The 25605-nt window shown below is 39.5% G+C and overlaps 1 protein-coding gene across 2 annotated transcripts in view; it reads left to right on the top strand.

Moving 5' to 3' along the window:
• The window catches only part of igsf21a (immunoglobin superfamily, member 21a), a 206076-nt gene extending 181328 nt beyond the window's left edge, over nt 1-24748 (top strand). The window contains exons 7-10 of one of the 2 annotated variants that reach the window (XM_061726948.1): nt 7063-7148; nt 9453-9645; nt 14755-14793; nt 22409-24748. In XM_061726948.1, coding sequence (XP_061582932.1) covers nt 7063-7148; nt 9453-9645; nt 14755-14793; nt 22409-22485 — 395 coding nt within the window. In that variant the 3' untranslated portion in view covers nt 22486-24748. Of the gene's footprint in view, nt 1-7062; nt 7164-9452; nt 9646-14754; nt 14794-22408 lie in introns of both variants that reach the window. The other variant, XM_061726947.1, reaches the window with a different exon arrangement.
• The last annotated feature ends 857 nt before the right edge of the window (nt 24749-25605 follow it).

The following is a 25605-nucleotide window of genomic DNA, read 5'->3' as shown; positions in this document are numbered from 1 at the left end:
ACACACACACACACACACACACACACACATACACACACACAAGTCTGAACACATCCTCTAAATTGCATCTGTATATGTGTAGCTGCTGGCACCACACAGCAAGAAGCAGTTCTTATCTAGTAACCTGGGGCTTTGGGACACTGTGGATTTTCTTGTTCTCGCTGTGCCTGTGTGGGATTGCTCCGAGTACTGCAGTTTTCCTCCCACAGGCCATAGACATTTGATTTAATCCTCGGTTCTGTGTTGGCCGTAGGAGGGGGTGTGCATAGTTGTCAGTCAGTCGATTGAGTGACAAATTGACAGTTGGTCGACTTGAAGGTGTTACCACAGTTTGAAGTTTGCCTGCTCAGCAGGTGCGGTGAGGTAATGTGATATTACCATGTTTATTCTGCAGGAAATGCACTGCCTTTGAAATGTTTTCATTTAATTTCACTGAAAGTTGTGACATTTATGCATTTCCCTGAAGGTTGCGCATACAAACCTGAACACTGGAGTGCTTTTTTTTTTTTTTTACGGGCAACCTGAAACGTCCTTTGCTGCACATGCATAGTATCTGGGTGTTGCAGGAGTACTATGGTCACAACAGTGTTCAGTGCAGCACTTAATGAGCAGCAATGTGTTGGTATTTAACTATTAATTGTTTTTGTTTTCATGGAGCTCAACGTGATCGTGCACATCCTGATGAAGGAAGAACTAAATGCACTCATTAGAGGCGTTTTCCTTTACTTACTGAGACCAAGTGCTGCTATAACTACAAATGTAGTAGAATTCCCATGTACGTGTGGGAATTAATGGCTTTTTTTCCTACTGTTTTAGACTCATCCTGAATATTGCCAATCACAGCCCTCAAAGTAAATACTGTTTAAAAAAGTTTAATTATCCAAGACATAATGTAATGTTTGGTCAGGTGGTAGAATTTGTCAAAGTCTGGCAATCTCCAACTGTTCTTTATGCTTTTATGAATTTACTTCAGTTGTGTACAAAATAGCTTTTCTTCAATAATTAGCTGCTTGCATCATATCATATTAAATTTATTAATTCTGAAGCGTTCTTGTTTTTCATGGTCCCGGCAGCCAATTTTGATTGTTTTCCACATAAAAAAAGAAAAACATTTCTTATTTGGTCACCTGCATCATTTAGGCTCTGTGCCGTTCTGTTACTGAAGAATAAACTGAGCTTAGTACCTCTCAAGGACAGCACTGACCATGTGCAAGCAGCTCATTGGTGCTACTTCTGCTTCTCATTGCTGCCGGGGAAGCAGAGTGAAAGCTGAGAAAGGTGTACCTGCAGTGGGGGCAAAACAGACCTTGCTCTTGGAGAGCAGTGCTCTGAATGTTTGACCCAAATGTCACTAAATCTGTCGCTAGATTTTACTGGGGGTTTTTTTCTTCTTTTTTTGGCGGAGGTCATCGGCTCGTAATAAGCCTCATGGGTAGGAGGTCTGGTAGGAAAGCTAAATCTGGCAACAAATTGGCCAAGTTGGCATCACGAAGGGGTGGACAAATGGCTAATGTGAACTGAGCTCGTGTCTGGACTGGCGACCTCTCCAGACTGTGCCCTTTCTCCCGCCCAGTGTCAGCTGAGTTGGATCTCAGCACCCAGTGACCATCCACAGGATAAGTTGGGCTCCCATATGTTACCACTGGCTTGAAATTTGCAAATGAAAAGATAAAAACTCTAACTGATTAGAAGGAAAAATTAAAGAGCACACTGATGTTGCACACTGAAGCAGCCAGGTTATTTGTTTGTTTTGTTTTTTGATTAGATTGCTGTTCATATCTTGTGTTTCAAGTACACCTCGTGCCAGAATCCAATGATGTATCTCAGTAAATAAGTTGAATCTACCGTGCCCTAAATTCATGGGAAAGGAACATTCAGACTCACAGATTATATAAAGGTAAAAACCTTAATTATCTTTCTTGTAGCGTAGGCTAATCTTTTCTAAAAAGAAGAAACCAAGATCACCACTTGATTTCTATTTTTTTAAATGGTATTGTTATCTATTATTATTTAATATATTTGCATACATTTAGGGAAGGTTCATAGTATTGAAATAAATTAGTGATTGTGCATACAAATGTACATACATACATATATATATATATATATATATATGTATGTATGTGTGTGTGTGTGTATGTATGTATGTATGTATGTATGTATATATATATATATATATATATATATATATATATATATATATATATATATATATCCTCATAAAGTTGGAATCATTTTGTTTTCAGAAACATTCTTCTTGCAATCATTACATGAGAAAAAGAAGTAAAAGGAGGAATATTTGGCATATCTTAAAGTCTAAGGCTCAAGTAAGTAGTACAAGTTCTACCAGGCTTTGTAACAATTATTTGATTTTTTTTATTGTCAGTTCACTGTTAGCTTCCACTTCTCGATATAAATCCTTCGGAAGAAAAGCATATTAAGTTGTATAATTTAAGCGAACCCAGCAGTGAACGAAAGCTCCCAACTGCAACAACTTTCCGTTGTTGCTGCTTGAAATTGGAGCCTGAATAAAAATAATGCACTGCCCATTGAAAAGGGAGGCAGTAACAATGTAAATGGCAGAAGCTGTCATTTAAAGATGACATGTGACAGAAAGGATTCTAAGTGCCTTTTTTAGCATGTTGATAAAACAGAAGACACAGGGAATGAGCATTGTGAAACTGTGAATGTGAGGGGCGCTAATATTATAACAGGCTTTCTTTCTTTCTTTCTGCTGCAGTCATTAATTCATCACCGCCTTTGTTCTTTTAAAGAGATGGAAGAACACTCTTTTTACACTCCTAACCACCACCTGAAGAAAAGGGAACGGAAAATGTGTGCATTTGTTTCTAATTAGAACACACTTGAAATTCAGAGGATTCACCCGTCTCCTTTGGGCTTGATCCATCTCGGAATGGAGTTGTATTTTTTTTTTTCTTTAAGCCTTTCATGTATAGTGGTCACTATGATGGATAGTGTTTACTAGTATAGAAAGGGTTTGGATGGTTATAACATTAGCCACTTTGGTGGAGGTCAGACAGTCATCCCACATCAATGCAGTGCATTGTACTGAACAAAACAGACTTATTTTAAAGGCACAGTAAGTGATAACCCAGAACACTTTTTTTGTCCCATTCAGTAGATATATCCTCGCCAGCTGCCCATCCCATGAGTACATGACCCTGGTAGGACTGGAGGGTAAGGCAATAGTGATATATATTGAAAACATGAGGTGATTCAATGACGATGATGTGACTTACACACGTTTTGGATATTCCGTTTTACACTATTTAGAGTGTGAGCAGGAAAACAACAAAGTCTACACACAGGCTAGGCTACACCAGAGCTCATAGTGTGCTGCATAATTCCCCGTCAGATGCTCCCAGTCCATGAGCCTAGAAATCTAAATCTACCGCTAGGACTGATCTATTAGGGTACCACTATGTTAATAGTTGGGGGGGCTTCAGGCACACAAACTATTTAAGGAATTGTGGAGTTTAAAGCAAACAGTTAACACTGAGAGTGACTTTTTTTTGTATGTTTGTTCAATGGTAATGTTGGATTGATTCCCTGTATTTTTAAGAAGTCGACAGTTTTTCTGTGTTTTTTTTTTAATATAGTTCATATCAATATCATATCGAAATATATGATATAAATGCTGGTCATACCATCCATAGACCCTGGCTTCAAGCTGGAGACAGAAAATAGAGGCAGCCCTCTGGCCGAGACATAAACATTCCTCCTGCCAGTCACTGACGAAGGGAGGGTTTGTGCTCGTCCACATGAAGTGGGTCATGGAGAGAAGCGAGAGAGAGTTCATGATGGGGTCTGTTTTCTCAGGAGGAGCAGGCTGGAGTGACAGGGAAGTGGAGTTTTGTTGATATTTTGTTTCAAATATATATAGATGCAACGTCAAGTTATTTATTTCCCCTTAAAATCACGACAAGCTTATTGAGCTTATATTGTCAATACCTACATTGAGCTCATCATCGATTACGGGAGGATTATTTGACGTTCAAATAAACACACAAGCAACTTGTTGAAAAATAAGAATATGAAGAAAATTGAAGAAATAAAAACCATAAAGGAATTAAGAACATAACTTTTCATGTTTGCAGCAGTTAAAAACTGTATTTGAAGAAATAATTGCCCTTTTTAATAATTCATGCACGAAAGGACTGGTTTTTATTCATGTCTGAGGTTACGCTGATCTGTCTCATAAACAAAAGGGCTCGTATTTTTGTGAATATTTCAGCGCAGTTTAACTGGCTATAACCGCATGTAAAATGGTCCGGCGAAGGATCCCTGTCTCTGCCGTATAATATTCACTTATTATATTCAGCTGTAACGGGATAAGTGCGCTCATACACGCACCCACTTGGTTCTTACAGGTGTGTGTGTGAGAGAGAGAGAAAGAGAGGGAGAGAGGGGTCAGGAAATGAATGAGAAATATTTTCCATTCTAATAAGTAATAAATCTTTGAGAGATTTAATATCGCCACGGGAGGGTTTCAGTCTGACAATTGACCAGTGTTGTATCACATTTCATGCATATTCATGAAAGCTGGTGCGGAGCATGACGAGTCTAAAGATATACCACAATGAGATGATCACTGCAGCCCGAACATTTGTTCTTTCATGAGCACTGCATGTTAATTAAAAAAAGAAAATTCCTTTTGTTTTTGATTTTTCTTCTTTATTTTTGCACATTTCTGTGAGCATAGGGGTTAAAATCTAACCTCATTAGGCTTGTGAATGAATCGCTAATGTCACACCTGTCACCACGTTTAGTCTGTTCCACCAAATCGAAACGATCCGGCAGTCAAACCTTTTGGTTTAGCTTTGTTTTTTTCCACACGGAACCAGCGACCCAGCTAATGTGAGAGGTTTCCCCCTCGCCTGCCCCACAGTGCAGGCCTGTTGATATACCGGCTCGATGCCGAAGCACACCTGATACCGCGTGCACAGCTGTTTATTCCCTGACCTCCCCTGAAGTGAAAACAGTTCTTTCTTTGCAAAGTGAAGAAGTTGAGCTTTCAGCAGGGGCCTCGCTGGACACTGCATGCCACCGTCATCAAAGGTGGTGACGTAGGAGGCCAACTGTCACTGCTGGAGCAAATCCCAGAAATCGGCCATCATCTTTCTGGCCATATGCCGTGCCGGCTCTATGTGGCTCCATGACACCAGTATTTAAAAATACCTTTCGGTTGCTGTGTAAGAGGTGAAAAGAGTGCCTCCACGCTGCCTGTGACTTGAAATGCCACGCCGTCTCCGTCGTGAGATGGAACATTGTTCAATTTCAAAAAAGGTTCTCCTGGTTTGTCATGTTTTGTCTCAACGTTTCTGAAAAATGAATCAATTCATACTAGGGCTGGGCGATATGGACCAAAAGTCATATCTCGATATTTTCTAGCTGAATGGCGATACTCGATATATATCTCGATATTTTTTTTGTGCCTTAATTGGGGTTTCCCCCAAAGCATTATAGCATAGCATCTCTGTTAGCATCTCTGTTAGCTTCATTTTTTTCTGAGGCAAACCCTTAAAAAAACAGTCAGTTTTAATACAAAGCCTCGTGCCAAATGTCACACAGGTACCTTTATTAACAGGTCTGCACAATATCAAAATGTATAAAACAAATGAAATAAAAATAAACTGCCTGCATATATAGAATAAAAATGCTTCTTGAATAAAATAAAACAAATATCCCTTTCCTGCATAACAATTAAATTAAAATACACTGTGCAATTAATACAATGTAGACAGTAACAGGCAGACTTTTCCACTGAGGTTGACAGTTGTGCAAATAACAAAACATTTGTGCGAATCTCAAATAAAACATTCAAGTCAATTTGTCACAAAATAAGCTATATCAAAATCATTAAAAAAGAAAATGTTAAAAAAAAAAATAGTTTTTTTTTTAAATCGATATAAACGATATTGTCTCGTACCATATCGTGTTTGAAAATATATCGATATATATTAAAATCTCGATATATCGCCCAGCCCTAATTCATACACAACAATGGATACTCTCATGATCCTAAACTCTTCCTTATTACTTTTTTTTTCCTTCAACTTACAAAATACTTTTTGTACATGGGCAATGCCAAATGCTGTATCCTATCCACAGATTCCATGTTGTCAGTCTGAATGCTTTAGTCCTTCACAACCTGCTCTCAAGGGCTGCTCAAATGGTAAAAAGACTGTGATTCATTGACAGTCTATAGTGGACAATTTGTTGCCAGATTAATAGCTAGAAATGCAGGTCATCTTCCATTTATCCCTAAGTCTAACTCATTAATGAAGAGAAGAAGTCGGTGTGATTTATACCAACAGTTCAAACTAAATGAACAGTATAACTCCAGGGGTGGAGTTGCAGGCGTTACTGATTGGATTCCCTTAGCTTTATTCTCCTTGCATGTGCTCTTCAGTCCATTAGTTTTTCATATAGAACTGCACTAAATGGAAAAAAAACTGTTATCTTAAAGGGAATTGTTAATCATCCCAAATCATGCAGAACTTGCTTATAATTGCCTAATGTCATGTACTGTGTGATTTAGTAGTAATGGAATTACTAGCCTTTCAAAACAAAATGTAAATCACTCATTTTATCTTGACACGTCATACACAAGACAATGACTGGCCTCTCACAATTCCATAACACTGAAATCTGCCTCTCCTCCTGTGCCCTATTGTTTTAGGTGGTAGAAATGAAAGCCATCTGGGGGCTGCTGTCCACACCGAGACAAGGGAATTAGCTCTCCGAGTGTCCCTTATCTCGCTGCCTGCACACTCCACCCTTTGCACTCCCATTCTCCTCCAGTAATGAGTATCTACCCAATTTAGTTCCTTTTCTCTCCAAAGGGAAATAAATCCTGCGCAGTCCTTTGGATGAAAGAACCTGCAAGGTCCCTCGTCTCTCACTCCGTGACCTTAATTGACAGGAAATCGTATTTGTCTCTTTCCCTCTGTGACAAAACAGGTGTCCGGCAGGATTTGCTCTCCATGCTCAGTACAATGACCTTTGTCCCCTGTCTTTTCTCTCTCTCTCTCTTTTCAGCTGCTCCCAAGGGTCCTAAGCTCTTTATGACCCCCAGTAGGGCAAAGGTAGGGGACACAGTGCGCATAACTGTGCAAGGTTTCCAGGTAGGATCGCCTGGGGTAAGTGCATGGGGTTTTACTAATTTCAAGGGGCAATCTTGGTGTAGAAAAGGGCATTGCACGTGCACAGTTAGGACTGGATAATGTGGCTCCTTAATGGCATCTCTGTCATATTTCCCATTAACCGTTTATGAATGCATGAGATACTTTGACAAAAGTGGGATAAAGCAATTGAAAATTAGGGTTTTAATGTCATCGCTAAAAAAAAAAAAAGCATCTTTGTTCATGGACTCTGTAAAGCAAAAGCCTTAGACCTTGATAGCAGTAAAATAACTTTTAATATAATTTGTAGGTTGTCATTTACCAGAGAGTCTGTCTTTACAGTCTCTAAATATACAATGAAAGTCATATGTTATGCCTTATTAGTCAGGGGTGAGTGCAGGTACTCATTTAACTCCACAGGTGGCATGCTTGTAGCATTTAAGTGAGCTTACCCTTAACTGAGATGCCTAATTTACTTTTTCTATTCTAAAGTTAAATGTATTACCATTATATAATAAAATATTTACACTTTTTTTTTAGCCGCCTTCAGATATTGGTTTAAAATTCAGTGTGGGCCTCCACCACTTAAACTTGATTTCCCATCTGAAGAACCAATCTCTTGAGCAATGCATCCCCAGGCAATATCTTTCTTTAATGATGGGATTGTGGGTCATATAGCTGGGGATACTTTTTTTGACCTCCGCAATTAATCTTTCCACATCCATTTTACGCATGCTTTTGATTTGAGACAGTCCTGCAATAAAGCACAGAAGAACTAAGGCTAAGTGCTAAGGCACAATATGAGAAGAGCTTCTGCAGGGAGCTCAGGATGAACAAGCGTGTAAATGGAAGAATTACACAAAAAAAAGAAAGAAAAATAAATGTGCTTGAGTTCTCACAGGGTCAGACCCATGTTTTACTCATCAAATAGAAGTAAGATAATAGATAAAAGGCAGTGCTGGTCAAATGACTCAACTCAGACCTTCAAAAGCGGTAGACCAGACCCCGGTGTGTGATGTCACATGGCAAACCTGGCTTTTGTGTAGTGTAGTTGCTAAAAAATCAGGACGAAGAAAGATTAACTCATCCAGAAGTTACTAGATGGCACCTTCTGTCATATCCAACAATATGGAGACTGTACAAGCTTTTATACTTTTGTGCCACCCCACCTCCCCCATTGTCCCGCCATAGCAGAGATGTGTGTTGTCATACCCTGATAAAGCTCTGTGTCGCTGGTGTGAATGGCCTGTGGATGGTGACGGCCTGTTTGACAGTTATGATACGCTGATGCCAGGCAGCTTGAGTCAGTCAGGTGATGAAATCCTGGCATAACACATGCTGATGGCCCACAGCACAAAGCTGCTTTGCGACTTTCTTGGATGACGCTTCAGAATCACGAGCCAGATTTCATATTTGTATTTCATTTCACTTTTATGAGACCAAATTAATATTCTTCCCAGTTGTTGGTTCATGGCACTGAGGTATCGACTGCAAAGATTTATACATGTGTTTCTGTTTGCCCAGTGACCTTGGGATTCTTTTAAAGCTTCTCCTTGAGCAGAGTTAAGATTAGTTATTACAAACAGGCTCAACTGCAGCACACTGCCAGCCGGGCCATTCAGCTGTGCAGGCATCAGTGCATGCAGACTGATCAAACAGCAAATTTCCCTTATCCGTCACCGGACCCATGCTTTGGGGATTTCACAAGTAAAAAAAAGATTGTAGGCCAAGACTGACAATTATGGCTTCCACTCTTCACCTGTTCCCCTCTAGACTTTAGTATGGATCGTCATCTTTGAGATGTATATTTATGTATTAATTCAACACTCGTTTCAGCATCTGCAGCTTCAAGCGCTTACAGGTCACACCGAAGAATTGTTTGGCTCTGAAAAGTTTTTTGTTTTTCCATCTGAAATTGTTGGACTTTGTTGAATACTAACAAAGCAGTTTTTAGTTTATCGTTAAGTGAGCTTTTCTTCTGTATCCATGCACCCTCATCTCAGAGCTGCAGTTCACTTTAAACCAAAGCGAGCAACATTGGGATTTTAATTCAGCTAGACATAGCTCTCAATGATCTGGGAGGAAGAAAAAAAATGTCTTGTAAGGTGAAGTGTTGATTTATTAATGCATGTTGTTAACTTGTTATTGCATTAAGGGGAAATTGGAGCTTGTTTTATTCATGCATGCTTTGCTCTTAATCTCTTGGCTGAGACTCAGAATCTATCTGAGCTCCCTTCACCTCCCGCTTTTCCCTTTTATTCTCTGCCTCCCTTCTTGCCCCTCTCCACCTTATTTGGATGTTGATAGAATGAGGTTTTCCCCGAGCCCCTCTACACCTGGACGCGGGTGGGGGGTCGCCTGCTGGACGGCAGCAGCGAGCGCGACGGGAGGGAGCTGATTCTTGAGAGAGTGCCAGCAGAACTCAACGGCTCCATGTATCGCTGCACGGCCCAGAATCCTCTGGGGTCTACAGATACACACACTCGTCTCATAGTCTTTGGTATGTATGCCTTCCCTCTGCATCTTGCTACAGTTGTTAAACTGAAATTAAATTGGATTTCAGAGGATAATAACATAATTTGATGAAGTTCCTTTTGTATATCCACAGAGCTTCAGCAACTTCTGAAATATACTTCAAGTTTCCATATTTTGCTCATTTTCATCAATCTAATTTTAATATATGGTACCTCGAGAGTAGCTTTGCACTTTCCTCGACTGAAATCAGTAATTATTTAAAAAGGCCGAGAGTCAAAACATGAGGCTCTTCCTGAAAAACAAGCAGATTTAGTTCAAGCCGGTTTTTGATCAGCTGAATTCTTGGACACCTGCCGATGGGCAGACCTAATGGCTCATGAAAGTGCACCACTCCTGTTGGTGGTCAAACATGTTGTCGACATACCAACATGTTTACAACGCTCCGTAAACGACCTGAACGGCTCAAAACCTTCCGTGCATGTTGAAGCCAGATTCAGATTAAGGATATGAAAGTGGGCAGCAGTGAAGCAGCTGGATCTATCAGCGCAGTACGGATCACGCTCATTACCTGCTATTTTAACATCACAGATTGCTGTCAATTACTCAGTGTTACATTTACATACATATGACAACAAATATGTTGTAAACAAATATGTTTGTGGGTGTCCCTGGACTACGACGGAGTATTAGGGCCAAACTAAGACAAAAAATAAAAAATAAAGAATAAAGTCATAATAATATGAGAATAAAGTTATAATATTACGAGAATAAAGTCGTAATATTTTGAGAATAAAGTTGTAATATTACGAAAATAAAGTCGTAATTTATGAGAAGCTCTTCCTGTTAGAGTTCTCATAAATTATATTCTCATAATATTACAACTTTATTCTCATAATATTACGATTTTATTCTCATAAATTACGACTTTATTCTCGTAATATTACGAGTTTATTTTCGTAATGTTACGACTTTATTCTCGTAATGTTACGACTTTATTCTCGCAACATTATGACTTTATTCTCATAATGTTACGACTTTATTCTCATATTATGACTTTATTCTCGGAATTTCCCATTTTTTTTTGTCTTAGTTTGGCCCTAATACTCCGTCGTACTGGACGGACGAAACAAACCATAAATCAACACAATGAAAACATAATGAACACATAGGAAAAAACTTTGGACCAGTACACATAAACAATGTTAATCTTGACTAAGCCAAGATGTAGAAAACCTAATGATGCTGTCATCAAACCACTTTTGATTCCATAAGTGGCAAAAATTGAGGCTTTCTTCGTGTCATTATCACTAAAACTGATTTTTTTCCCCCCTTTGTTGTCACATGTGATGCTGTGCAGTGATTGCTTTTATGTTCCTGCTAGCATGAGGCAGAGCATAAAGGTGTGAGACTCTGCAAAAATGGTGAATCTGCCCAAGATATTTGCACCAGAATGCACACTTCAGTGTCAGCACAGCACAGTCTACCTCCAACTTGTGGCTCAGACTCACGAGCCTCTACCGTTGGAACAGCGGCAACTTCTAGCTTGAGCAGAAGTGCACTGGGCCTTGTTCATAAAACCGCCCTCTGTGGGCTGTCATCACCAAACCAAGACATTTGGTACAGTGCAGGGCTGTAGAAACGCAGTGCATTCATCATTCCATCTCAACTCAAAACACATTTATGTGGTCACACTTTGAAAACAGAGGCAACATGCTAACTACCAGATCTACCAGGATGTAAAAGTCGCCTCTGTGCAGTTGTAAACTCCCATGTTTTTGAAAGATGGATGTACACTGCCTCAAGAATATATAGACCTAAAACAACCGTTTTCAGTGACATAAAACCAAGTGTTTTGTAAATGCATATCTTTTTTTGACCCTTCAGACATGTCTAGGATGATAATTCATCACAATAGCGCTGTAGATAAGTCAAAAATCCAAAAACATGGCTAAACCTAATATGACCACTGTTAGAAATATCTTCTTGGGTATAAATCCTTGATGCAGCTAGGTGTGTGATTTAAAAGAGACTGCATCCCTAATTGGCTCAACATATTTTAAGGCTACACTGCGTGAGAGTAACTTTCTCTCTAAGGGCTTTAGTGACTGTGCCATTAATAGCATGTCTAATGTCATTCTCTCTTCAATGCCAAAAAACAACCATGGCATCAAAGGCCCATGATTAAATCAAAAAACCTTTGTTAACAGTGTTACAAAATTGCTTTGTTCAGTGGACGAGCTAAGTTAATATGTTAATTGTAATTTGGATGCATTAGATGTACCGGTGCTGATATGAGACCTGGACTGCTTACAGGCACCATTAAACCTGTGTGTCCTGGTTGTCTGCTCACTCTTAACTCTCAGAAGAAGTGCTGAGCTTCTACTTGAAGAGGTTTTGAGCCAAATGTGTCCTGCTAAAAGCTAGTTGTCGCTCCTCTGACACATTAGTTTCATGTTAAAATCTTTTCCTCAGTGCAAAGAAATTCAACTCAAGTAGAGTTTGATTCAAATGACCTCAGGAATAAAAAGGTTGAACCTTGCAGTGTTCCGAGGGTGGATTTTTCTGTATTAAGCAGTCAATTATTTCATGCCTACCGAAGCTAGCGTGAATAGAAAAGAGAAGAGAGTTTATTTGAGACCGTGGGTGCAAAGTGTGTTTGAAAATCCATCATCACTGCAGCCTTTAAGCGAAGAGTGCACTTCTTTCATATCAATATTTTTCTCCAATGTACCTCAGCGGTGTTACAAAAACAGCCCGTCTTGCATACCAGATGCAAAATACCGGGCGAGGGCTTGCAGCTCTATCAGTGCCAGCCCGATCACTTTTGAATAAAGATGTTCCAAAACACTCACATGACAGAGCTGTTGGAGAGTTCAGATAAAACCATCGTCATACTCATTCGGAGACTTTTTGGGGCATTTTTGCAAATGAGATGTCACATCACGAGTGGAGTATATTTTATTTTGTAAAGATGTGTGGTATAAACACGAACGTGTTTACACCCAGGATTGCCTTTTTATCAGTCAGGTTGACATGCTTTTTGTACTTAAGCAATCTGAGGGAATATGTATTCATCTTTTTTGCCAGAAACCTTCCTGTCACAGGGTGTGAACTATGTCTCTCGTGCACAAATGACGGGGTAGGGCTAATAAAAGCCCACTTTAAGGGGAAAGAGCCACTTTAAGGAGGTGTTACCTTGGCATATATTTTTGCTAGGAAGAGCACTAATGTCTATTTAACACCCTGATGCATCCTCAGGTGTCATCGGCTGTGTGCCTAGTATGGCCCATCTGTCTGCTTGCTCCTTGTAGATTGCTTCCCCTCACGTTCAGGGGAAGTAAATGGTGATTAAGTGACCTTGGCACCCTCTCCCATGGCGTTTGAGATGAGACACTTCTCTTTCTCCAGGGATTTTAAGGGTGTTCGGGAGGGCCTTGGCTCAGTTCACCAAGTGCTCAGTGTACACCAGCAGAAATAATGGGTGACAGTGATGAGTTGGTTTAGCGACTCTCCACCAGCAAGCAGAATTTACATCTTGATGATTCACATCTTTAGCCCTGCTCCGCGGTTATATTTCTCCAGATTGGATAAGGTGAGTCAGCACAAGGGCAGCGTCAGGCAATGACAAACATGGAGGCAAGGGCCCAAATTGCAATAACATGCAGAGATGCACAATATGTACAGTATACTTCATCACGGTTGCAGGGGCAGGCAAAGACAAGAGTGCATATAAAGAGTCTCTGGCTCACTCATTGGGCAGTCATGTGACTTTAGTCATGTGACTCCTTTGTGTCTATAACTGCCAGAGCTACTTCCTGTGGACCAAACAACTGATGAAGGTGTTTGGATGAACACCGAACACCGTTTTTTTTTTTTATATAACTTTATTTATAAGGTTTTTCAATATTTTTTAAGACAAACAACCCCACATATATCCCACCCTCCCCAGTCCCCACATACAAAGAAGATAATAGCAATAAAACATATGTAAACAAGAAATAAAATAAAAATTAAATTAAATCAAAAAATAAATAAATAAAATTTAAAAAAAAAAAAAAAAAAAAAAAAGTACACAAATAAAATAACATTAGTAATAATAGGGTTACACATTAGGCCAAACATTTGTCAGTAGTACAATTGGGGGTTTCCACACATCCGAGTGACACTGTAAACATGGCAAAAATAATACTACATCCCTACATCATCGGAAGACAGCATATGGACGAAGTCTAAGAAAGGGGACCAGGCCTTTATAAACTTTTGGCGAGATTTGAATCTGTTGCATCTGAGCTTTTCTAAAGGCATAAAAGATATCACATCTTTGACCCATTCTGTGAATTTTGGGGCTTTATCAGATTTCCAATTGCGGAAGATTAAGTCTCCGGGCTATGAGACGTCTTGTGTTTTTAAGCATGTTTTAAGTCCAGTGTTTTTAAAATAAAATCCTTTTTAGAAGAACTTTCTACCTGGATAAATGAATCTCCACAGACATATAAAGAGTGAACACAATTTTTTTTTTCTGGGCATATCTGTGGAGATGCTGTTCATGCGGGTGTGGTGACACCAGAGACACACCAAGCTGTGCTGCATATGTGGCTTCCACCTGCTCGTGCACAAGGTTTAACTTCCAAAATTAGCCCACAATGTGGAATTTAAGATTTTTTTTGATTTTTTTTAATCCTGCACATCGTCCCACCCCCTCTTTTGCAATTACTTCAACTGAAAATGCACCGTAGGAGTGTTTTGTGAAGATTAGACTCTGGTGCATCTTATTAAAGGTGGGGTCTCCGAGCTGCTCTCATTGACTGCCTGGCCTCATTTGTAGTTCCCAGCTCTCATTGCTCCTAAAAGTGGTCCTGGTTGTTCTGTTGCACTGCTCTGTGTTCCCAGGTCCATTAACAAGCCTCGTTTTTTTCCTCACCGGGGACGTGCCATTTAGCGTTCGCTTCAGGAACTTCATTAGACAGCCACAACTTCTGTCAGAGAATACATTTTCTCCCTGTCTCTTTTCTTTCTTGTGCTCTTTATCCTGTTAATTCCATCCTTCAGTCACTGATTCACAACTCTGTCTCTATGGAAACTGCAGTTTTGTGTTTTTTGATGGTTTTTTTTTCTCTTCTCTTCTTTTCAATAGAAAATCCAAGCATGATGAAAAACACACAAAGTCAGAACAGTAAGTATTTCAGATGATGAGTTGTCAGGTTTCAGATGTGTGTGATGTGTGATGTGTGCATTTGTGCGTATGGAATAAAGTATGAGAACAAACTGTGACACTGCAGTGTCGCCCTGATCAAAGACGCACATTCTCCGCGACTCTTTGATTTCAGTATACCCAGTATTGACAGGCTGAAGTTTTGTTTTTGTTTAGTTTGTTTTTTTACTCTGATATGAACGCTTTGCCCCAGATAAACTGCACGGGACCGACTCACTCAGGATTAATCTTAGACGATGTTCAGTCGCAGGAAGCGGCAAGCCTCTCCCAGTCAGTAATCGTGTCTGTCGCTCCTGGTTGAGCGTGAGATTATTGCTGGTTAATGTGTGCAGTGATGGCTCTTTTGCGGCTTCTGAGATTATCATATGTAAAGATGAGGGGATTGCGAGGAGAAGCTGCGAAGATGTGGCGACAACCTTTCTATACCTCACTTTCCCGCCTCTCCAGTCCATGTTTTCTTCCTCTCTGACTTTTGCACATGCTGTCAGTCTCCCAGCACCACTCTCTCATCCTTCATCCTTTTCTGCCTTTTGTTCACTACCTTATTTCTCTCTTCTCATTCTGTTTACCACTCTGCATCATTTTTCTCTCTCTCTCTATTCAGCTTAGCTCAAAATCTCCGATTTAATGTTTATATCTTTTTTTTCCGTCAGTCAGGCCATATGAGGAGTGTAGATTGTTCTGTAGTGTGAGAAACATTCAGATTAGGGTAAATGACAAGAGCTCGGGGCCTCTAAAGCATAAAACAGATCACAACTCACTGAGCTGAGAGTGGGACCCCATACAGGCAGCAGCCGCTCTTCTGAGTGGTTGAAAAAGTGAAGGGAGATTCTTTGATAGTTTACAGTGATTAGTAACAAAAACCCAACACCCACTCACATCTGAATGCCTTTTAAGAATATGTTGAATGTCCTCCCTGTTGTGGTTCCTTGCAGGGTTGTCCATGGGGTCAGTTAGGGCTGGGCGATATATCGAGATTTTAATATATATCGATATATTTTCAAACACGATATGGTACGAGAAAATATTGTTTATATCGATTTTAAAAAAATATATATATATTTTTTTTTTACATTTCTTTTTTTTTTACATTTTTTTTTTTTATGATTTTGATAAAGCTTATTTTGTGACAAATTGACTTGAATGTTTTATTTGAGATTTGCACAAATGTTTTGTTATTTGCACAACTGTCAACCTCAGTGGAAAAGTCTGCCTGTTACTGTCTACATTGTATTAATTGCACAGTGTATTTTAATTTAATTGTTATGCAGGAAAGGGATATTTGTTTTATTTTATTCAAGCAGTTTATTTTTATTTCATTTGTTTTATACATTTTGATATTGTGCAGACCTCTGTTAATAAAGGTACCTGTGTGACATTTGGCACGAGGCTTTGTATTAAAACTGACTGTTTTTTTAAGGGTTTGCCTCAGAAAAAAATGAAGCTAACAGAGATGCTATGCTATAATGCTTTGGGGGAAACCCCAATTAAGGCACAGAAAAAATATCGAGATATATATCAAGTATCGCCATTTAGCTAGAAAATATCGAGATATGACTTTTGGTCCATATCGCCCAGCCCTAGGGTCAGTACTTGGAATACGAGTCGTGTTTACAGGGAACTACCAGGCTGCTACTGATGAATGGAAACAGCAAAGGCCTATTTTTAGCACCATTACTAAGCTTTTATGGGGGGGGGGGTAATCATTATATTTCCAGTGTCATGGAGTGCTACAAGACGGATAAACGCCCTACAGCATCACATACCATCATTTTGTCAGCACTCCTTTGAAGACGAAAGTCAGGGATGAGACGTTGAAAATGTATGAAACAGACAATAGACAATATTACGAAAACTAAAGGTGATACGGTTTGGTCAGTTATCCAAGATTTATTGTTTTTGTAGTAAAAGATTTTAGCTTGAACATTTCCGGGAAACCCTTTAAAGCTTTAAGGTGCCGTCAATCAAGCCCGTCGGTCCCCACAGCCCAGCACAAGTCGGCCACTGTGACTGCACCCGGGAACGAGCCTGAGCTGGTTTTCCCACTTGGTTTGGGTCATTTCATCCTGCGTGAACACAGTGATTGCACTTGGGTGCACCCCCAAAAAAGACAGGGTCTAAATCCCCAAAAAGCTGCCAAACTGTGTCACAGTCCACCAGAACATGACGACAGGACTGAGATCACATGATCTGGGACATCGATTTGAGACTTTTCTACTTTGCGGCTGGATTTAAACTAAATCACACAGTTCCTGTCAATTAACACAGTATCCTCTTGTACAGGTTTAGTTTAGTTTTTAGTTTATTGATTTGCACAGTTTTTAAAAAATATACAGGACATATCAATGATAAACACTATAGGTGCAGGAAGAGGCAAAAAACCCAATGGGCTTATTTGAAGCCTCCACCGAAGATATTAAAATTTCATGTCAAGATTAACATACAAAAAAACAGAAAGTAAAACTACACAAAAGTGATGGCAAACTAATAAAGCAATATATAAATAATAAAGAATAAAGACAAAAAATAAATGTGTGTGAGTGTGCATGGGATATTGTTTTTACAACTTATATTATATTGACTCCTGAGCAAATAAGACTGTACATGTCACTATGAGTGAAACACACACACACAAAAAAAACATGGATACATAAACAACAATACATTGGGAAAACAGTTACAAAACAGCAGTCAAGTGGTCCTTCAAACGTCTTTTGTAATGTTTTTTTGCATGTTTGCTATGCACCTTCAGCTGTTCCATGAAAACATCCTAGTCAAAACACAGAGGGATTCATTTCTGAACTAAACTATTTGTGATCAGTGCAGCTGATGTAAAGAATCGCCAGGATGACAACAGGTCATGGCTGTTTGCTTTGTCGTAAAACACCTAGTAAACCCCTCAACATGGATGTTCTTGCAGTTTATTTTTATTGTTGTTGTTGTTCCTGCAGCAGACACATCTAAGTGGTGAAGATGGTCTCACATGGTTTGAAGAGACACATTTTGGCACTTAGTGGCAGGATTTTTTTTTTGTGTCTTTTTCCAAAGGGAAAATGCTTAAATGAACAAATTCAGCCAGATAGAGCGAAGTGCAAATTAACTATGGTGCAGAAGCAAAGCTTCACATTTTAGTGGGTCAAACTAAATCAGTATACTATCCTATCCTAAACCTAATCAGGAAATGATGCTGCTTAAATCGAGTCAGTGAGGCACAGTCAGCAAAACCAAAAAGTCTGTAAGGTAAAAATCATCAATAACTAAAGTGGTAAAATAGTATATTCGAGTCTAGTAAAACTGTTCTTAAAGTCTTAAACTATGTCATCAAAAATCCACGTCAGAGTGCGGTTAGCAGACACAGTGACGAGCTGGTGCTGGATTGACTGATGCACCTTAATTACATACCCATTAAATGGTTAGAAGTAGTTTAGTTAGTGGTGACATTTGTCCATGCAGAAGGGAAGCCGGTCTCTAAACCGAGCTACGTCCGAGCCGAACGTTCTCGTATTCTGGCGTGGGTTTACCTTGCCACTATCTCTTACTTTAGAAACATCATCTCATTTGTCTCTTTTTCCTCCTACATTCATTTCTTTTCAGCTGTCCTTTTTTTTTTTTTACCATTTCCTTCACCCCCCTTTTTCCATCTCTGCAAATTGTGTCTTATCTACAGATGCAAATATGAGGATGCAAATGCTGTGGTAAACACAGGAGCAGGTGTGTCACAGCAAGGACTGAATTAGGTCAGATTGGATGCACAGGCAGACCTTGTGTGCAAGTCAAATAAGTGCGCCGCATGCTTTCATGAAGTAACCACACCAGTGCCTGAGATCAATGGCTGAATTTGTGTCTGGTGCATGGGAACAACCACCGCTGCCTGACATTCAAGGGCATTTTAGACAAAACCTGCACTTCCCATTCAAGGTAACGATCATTCATCTGTCAGTATTGCGGCCTCTGACACAGGTTTTCAGGCTGCACAGAGTGGCAATGAACGGAATTTATTAGATGGGTGAAACTGAAGACAAAAATGTTTTTTTTAATACGGTACCCGTCAGGCAAGGCCGATGGCTGTCTCGAATAATCAATATTTTCAATACTCCATCCAATACACAGATTTAAATCTTCATTTTCCAGAAAAGACCATGAACCAGGCAATGTATTACTGAAAATGATCAAGTCCAAACAGATATTTTTAAAATACACAATGTAAAAAAACTATGTAAAAAGGCAATACAGGCACCTGAAAACTGCAAAACATCTCATGAGGGAGCGGTAGACCTGGGCATTTCCAGTCTCGCCTCAGATTTTGAAGAGGAGAAGAGTTGAGGATGAAAGAGTTGGCGGCATGAAGACCTGGAAGACTGCGCTGAAGCCGAATCTGACCGCATACATATATTAGTCATCTGGGTCCCTGAATGTTTCTAGTTTTAAACAAATAATCACAAAATACGTAAATGCATCCGAAATGTCAATCTGTGGACTTTAGCTGAGATTTTGTGTAAAACGCATACAGTATCCATCCCAATCCCTCGTCTTCCCGCTGACTTTGCTCTTGATGCTGCTCATACCTCCGTAGTGCAGCTACAAATAGGAAAAAAAAAAAAACGTGTTTTTTTCCTTCAAACAAGTAGCCATGTTGATATGTAAACTCATCTTCAACTCTAATGCTTGTCTTCTCTCAGTTTTTGAGGTAAGCCTAGACATGCCCAGGTCTGCAAACCCCGGGTAACATGATGTTCTGCAGTTATTGAAGCTTTAATTATTCCCTAAAAATGTCACAAATTCCTAAAAATATTTGAAAATTCAAGCAGTCTCTAATGTCACTAATGAATTACGAATTTACTTTATTCCAAATCAATATTTAAGTGAATATAGTGCATCTGTCCTTTTTTCACACAGCATTTTTTGAGCATTCTGCCTTGTCTTGTCTGGGAATAAGCCGGAGTCAGAACGTCAGGGCACCTTCGTTGCACCTCTGTTCCACCTTGCGAGGTAATAACAGAGGTGAGACAAAGGGGAGACGAGCACTATGTTGAAAGAGTAAGCAGGTAATCCAAAACAGGAGAAGGTGCTGAGAGCTGTGTTGCATTGCACCTGCGCTTGCTTTCTGAATTCACGCAGAGATGCTGTGCTGAGACGCTTCTGTGCCGTTTGTGTGAATCACTAAAGGAGAACAGTTTGGAAAGCCGTTTTTTTTTTCTTTTTCTTTTTTTTTAAATACAAAATAACAACTTGATGAATTCACAAAAGGCGAGAAGCCGACTCCGTGAAACACTTTGAATGATCCTCATTTGCAGAATGAGTTGGAAATGTGCACATCTACGTACATTTAAAGAGAAGAGGTAGACATAAATATGAAGAAAAAGTGCAAAAGGAAAATAAAGACACAAATGAGCACAAATAAAAACAAAGTTTAATGGGTACAGCTGAAAGTATAGTAGAAACTTCAATTTATCAGATGTATTGTGACAAATATTGCCCAAATTATCTTTTGTTAGCTTTAATTGGAATGTTGAATTATTTAGCCATTGAACGATGTTAGGACTTTACATCCAGCACATAAAGGTCTCCTTTATCAATAAAATAAAATAAAAACACCCTTATCTTGCCATGTAAATCAGTTCCGGTTGCATAGGAAAAATCAATTTGGCAGAAAGGCGCTGCGGTTTGAGCCAGCAATTTGAGGCAAACAGATGGCCGGGCGACTTGCATGTATGGCTCTAGACTGGAAGGGGACCTCAGATGATGATCCTATGCTTGAATGAGCCCATTACCAAAATGAGATGAAGTACTTACCGAGAAGATCCTGTTCGGTTCGGTTTGTCTCATGCTTTATGACTTGAATGAAAAGAGCGCGCTCGGACGTATATGGCCTGATTCTGCGACGCTGCCGACAATAAAACATTCATTAAAGATCCATCCCCGAACCTTTTTTCTTTTTTTTTCCTTTTTCAACATCTTGTCAACTTGTTTAATGTCTGGCAGCAGGGTGATCATTCGGACCGGCTGAATTGCATTTATTTATCAGCTCTAGCATCCTCTAGGATAATATTACTACCTCTAGCCTTCCCAGGGCGGTGATTGTGGTTGTTACTGTGCTTTGACCACAGTCTAGACACAATCTGGATAAGCTGTTTATGTCACCAAAGGAACACCTTCAGTCACTAACAACTTCCCTCCCACAGCAGCTCCACTTTCAAACCTACAGAACATAAAGCTGGAGCCCGCAGATCTAATCTGCCTCTTTTGGCCTCAGACTGACATGTTCTGCCTTAATTTATACATAAATAAATAGAAGAAGAAGGCTTTACTTAAGACGCCACATTTTGAGGATTAGGATGGGGATTTTTAATTGGAAAGTGAGGCTGTGGGACAACTTTACCGTGTGTCTTTATTTGTATTGCTGTGATGGGCTGGAGTGTACTCCACCTCTCACTCAAGCTGGGACACGCTGCACACCCCCGTAACCCTGAACAGGCTTGGAGATGATGCAGGAAATGGATATATAAGATATTTTATAAATCTGACGCAGGATAGGAATGTAAATATACGTGACAGACCGCAGTCTCATAATAATGAGCCTCATAGGTGCCAAAGGCACTCGGAAAGGACACCGTCAAGGAGAAAATGGGTCCTTTTACGAGGAAATAACTTTGTGACATGAGAACTATCAGAAGTAGCAGAAGCAGGGTTTTCTTCTTTCTTTCTTCTTTCTTTCTCTTTTTGTTTAGATTTAGAGGTGTCAAAATCTGGAATAGTTGGTACCATATTGCAAAACATTGTAGGTCCCTATCCATGTTCAAAAGTCGCTCAAGAGAGCATTTAATTCAAAAATGTAGTCAAGAAAGCTCTTAATGTTCTTTTGCACTTCATATTCTGTGTTGCCATTTGTTCAGCTTAATACTCATATTTTCATGATCATGTGTACAGTAATTTTTTTTTATCTTTTTTTTTTTTAATTATTTTTTTTTTTATTATTTTATTTTCATTCATGTTCTACATGCAATTTTTATGATTTATTTTTATTTTTATGATTTTATATCCTCATAAGGATTTTGTTAAATGTTATTAGGTGGGGGCTCCTCATAAGCCTACTGGCTTGCTCGCTCCTCCCTGCGCAGTTTCTTTTAACTGAACTTACTTGTGTAATGTTCTTTTTTTTATGTTATGTGCTAAATAAAACTAAACTTAATATCAAAGGTAGCTACTGGCTGCCAGAATTGTATGATCTCTTAGTCATATCATACATTGTCCAGATCAACCTTATGTTTTGCAGTGGCAGATATTCCGGGGAGAGAGAGAGAGAGAAAGGGAGGGTAAGCGAATGGAGAAATGAAAGGCGTGTATTAGCAAATATTACTATAAAGAAGATTCACAGCGAATCTGTCGAGGTGCATCTCTCACTTTTGTTATTAAAACCTCATCTACGCAGGTATCTTGACATAATTTTGCTGATAAAAGTGTAGAAGCAGCCTTTCAAAGAACAAATGAAAGCAAATGAATGCATCTGACTGAGGTGAGAGATGAAACGGGATCGGAGGGCCTTTTGTCTAATTGACTTTTCCTTTGATTCCCGCAGACGCAGCCTCCTGTTCGGCCGTGCTCGGACTGACATGGATTGCACTTTTTCTCACAGTGACAGTGGAACTTACGTGAAACCTCTCATCCGAGACAATCTCACACACACAGATGGCGGTACACACGGCATCCACATTTGCACACACACACACACACACACACACACACACACACACACACACACACACACACACACACACACACACACACACACACACACACACACACACACACACACACACACACACACACACACACACACACACACACACACTGTCCAGACTCCCGCAAGCCTTCTCCAGTCATCAACAAGATCCTCCATATGTCAGTCAATCAGGAAACAGTGCCATCACACATTGGCACTTCACTGTCTTTTTTCCCTCCTTTTTTTCTTTTTTTTTTTTTTTAACAAAATAATTATCAAAATAATGTCAAAAGAACTATGTGATGAAGATGATAGTTCCCAGTATATAGCCCCACCCTATTACCTTTTTTTTGTTTGTTTGTTTCTTGTCCCACTTCGGCTTGTTGAGAAATAAAAATTGTTGATTTGAAACCGAAAAGAAAAAAAAGCATTTGGATTTTATTTTGATAAGCCACGATGTTATTGGTGTTGAGTGAAATGTGAAAAATGGAACTGGCTTCGACTGCGCCACCCTATCAACCGCTCCCATCTGTCACATGTCCTGGGATGCACCAGATTAGCGACAAGCTGATAAACCAGGAGAGAACAAACATACAGATGCTCCAAGGGAACCTTCTTTTTTCTATATTTTAATATACTTTTTTTTTTTTCTTCTTCTTCTGATGTCTTGGAATGTACAAGAAGATTTAAACGCAGTGGGAACCCTGGAGCTATCTCATTTTTGAGTGTATTTTGTGTACATCAGTGTAAATACTGAAAAATTAATTAAAGAAGATATATGGGTTGTGGTGAGGGATGGTCGCTGAAATCGTTGGAGTTTATGCTTCTCCACCTTCGTTTGTACTTCATTCAGTTCTGTTTTTAAAAATGATTATTGGCTGAGAGGACAGGAACATTCAACAGCCTTTCTGTTTCTCGCTTAGGATTTTTATATCTGTATGGCAGGTCCCCAAGGACAGTGTAAAAAAGAAAAAAAAAAAGAGAAACTCTAACATATGTCTGCTGTTTCGGGGTTGTGGTGCATGTGACGTTTGAAGATTCTTTCTCCTTTTGGTGTGTTACAACTGTCAGCACTGCAACTCTCTGTCACTAGCCTGTAATCCAGCTATTTACTTGTGACCTACATTATGTACAATGCTGAATCTTCCCCAGACATTTACGGTACTACTAGGATCATTTTAGCCGCCATTCCAGTGGGGAGCTCACCTGAGGCAGCTTGTGTAAACAGGGTTTGTTGCATTTGTTTCATTTCACCTGTATTAAAATGGAGAGATCATAAAACTCACAAGCCTTGACTTTACTTGCGAGTGTTGTGCAGTATTTGATATGTTCATCAGTCCCGCCTCATTTGATACTGGGTGCACATAATAGCATATATTGCAAACACTTTTTTACAACAGTTCTTTATACACTTGTTTGAAAACTCCCTGTATATCGGAGAAGTTTCAAAGACAGAGTTACATGAGTTATCTTCATTTACACTCAACTGGGACGAGTTCCAGAAATGACTTTAACATGTTTCTGTCGTTCAAGGCAAAAGCTCATATTGTTGTCAACATTTTGGCAGTTTATGCTTTTTGGCGAAGGGCAGCTTATGAGATAAGTAATCCTGCGTCATTTATTTATTTATTTAGACTTGACAAGAATTGCAATTGAAGCAATTCTGAGGACGTAACATGCATGAGGGGATTAAGGTTTAAACCGGGTGAGAGGCGAGAGGTGAGATTTTTAAGCTTGCTTGGATAGAAAGGATAAATATATCCATTTGGGATATCATCTCACCTTTCCAAAGTACAATCCAGACTCCTGCATTTTGGTGATGAGCACTGCAAACATTACAAACAGGCACATTTGAGCTTTTATTTTATTTATTTTTTATTTTTTCAGTGAAGGGCACAAATCCGTCCGCACAGAACTTGACTACACAGTAATTCACCTGTCACCTTGTAATTTTTGTGCACCAGGCAGTACAGTGCTTTGTATTCTTCCCTTGCTTTTATAAACTTCACTTTGAAGAGTGAAAAACACTCATTTTTAAAAAAGAAATATATTGGAATGTGTCTTAACATGACTTGATTCTCAAAAAAAGAAGTGCGTTCAAGCTCTGAATGTTCAGATGTGGGTTTTTGTATTCCCTTCAGTTAAGTGTATGTATGAACACTTCATGTACTTCAAAAGTCAGACAGTTGGACCCAAAGGGCAATAAATATGACCCATTTAAACATGTGGCTTTATTACATTTTCTGTCACCTAAAAGAGGGATTTCTTGTCTAATCATCCTTCCGCGGTTCATGTCCTCGCCGGCCTACTTGTAGCAGCGATCCACCACCCTTGTCAACTGACGGCTGCTGTTCTGTGTCACGTCTTTTGTTTCCTTAACGTTACTTTCTTAGTAACAACACAGCATTTAAATGATTTTAAATGTTTGTTCTTTCTGCATAGTTTAATAATCTGCTTGCTTATAACAGGAAAATGCGAGAAACTGGCCTTTAAAAAGTATCTTTTGTGGCTTCTGCTCTTATTACATCACATGCCAGGCACCCATCATGGACAGCGCAAACATAAAGAGGTCAAAGTGTCTCCACACGCACGCGTCTTTTGTTTCTGCTTTCCTGCTGTTAACAATGGTGAGGAGAAGAAGTTCCCTTCACGGTCCATTTGTGAATTATTCAAGCGTTGGCTCTGCTTGCAGAATCCAGTTTCGGTCTTGTTGTGAGAGCGCCTGGCTATCAGATGACCGAATGGCACTCACATCATACACATGCACGTGTCTACACGGTGCACCCTGTACCAGGATCTACAAAGGGCTGTTACAGTAAACACAGTTTTGCTGCTGATTGTAGCCTCGCTAGAGGGTATTATCAGCAGCGCAAGTGACAGCCTGACAGCAGCAGCTGAGTGACACGTTTCCAAAATGACAGAAATACATGTTTTGCATCCCATGGAAATGAGTGACACTGCTCTTATTTGTTCAGCACTCTTGCTGTTGTTGTGGGTTTACTTTTTTGTTCATATGGTCATAACAACAGTTCAGTGTTTATAATAGTAATAGT

Source organism: Cololabis saira, chromosome 8, assembly GCF_033807715.1.
Source record: "Cololabis saira isolate AMF1-May2022 chromosome 8, fColSai1.1, whole genome shotgun sequence".
Lineage (NCBI taxonomy): Eukaryota > Metazoa > Chordata > Actinopteri > Beloniformes > Belonidae > Cololabis > Cololabis saira.
The sequence above is the reverse complement of the archived record's forward strand: the minus strand, read 5'-3'. Positions and strand labels throughout refer to the sequence as shown.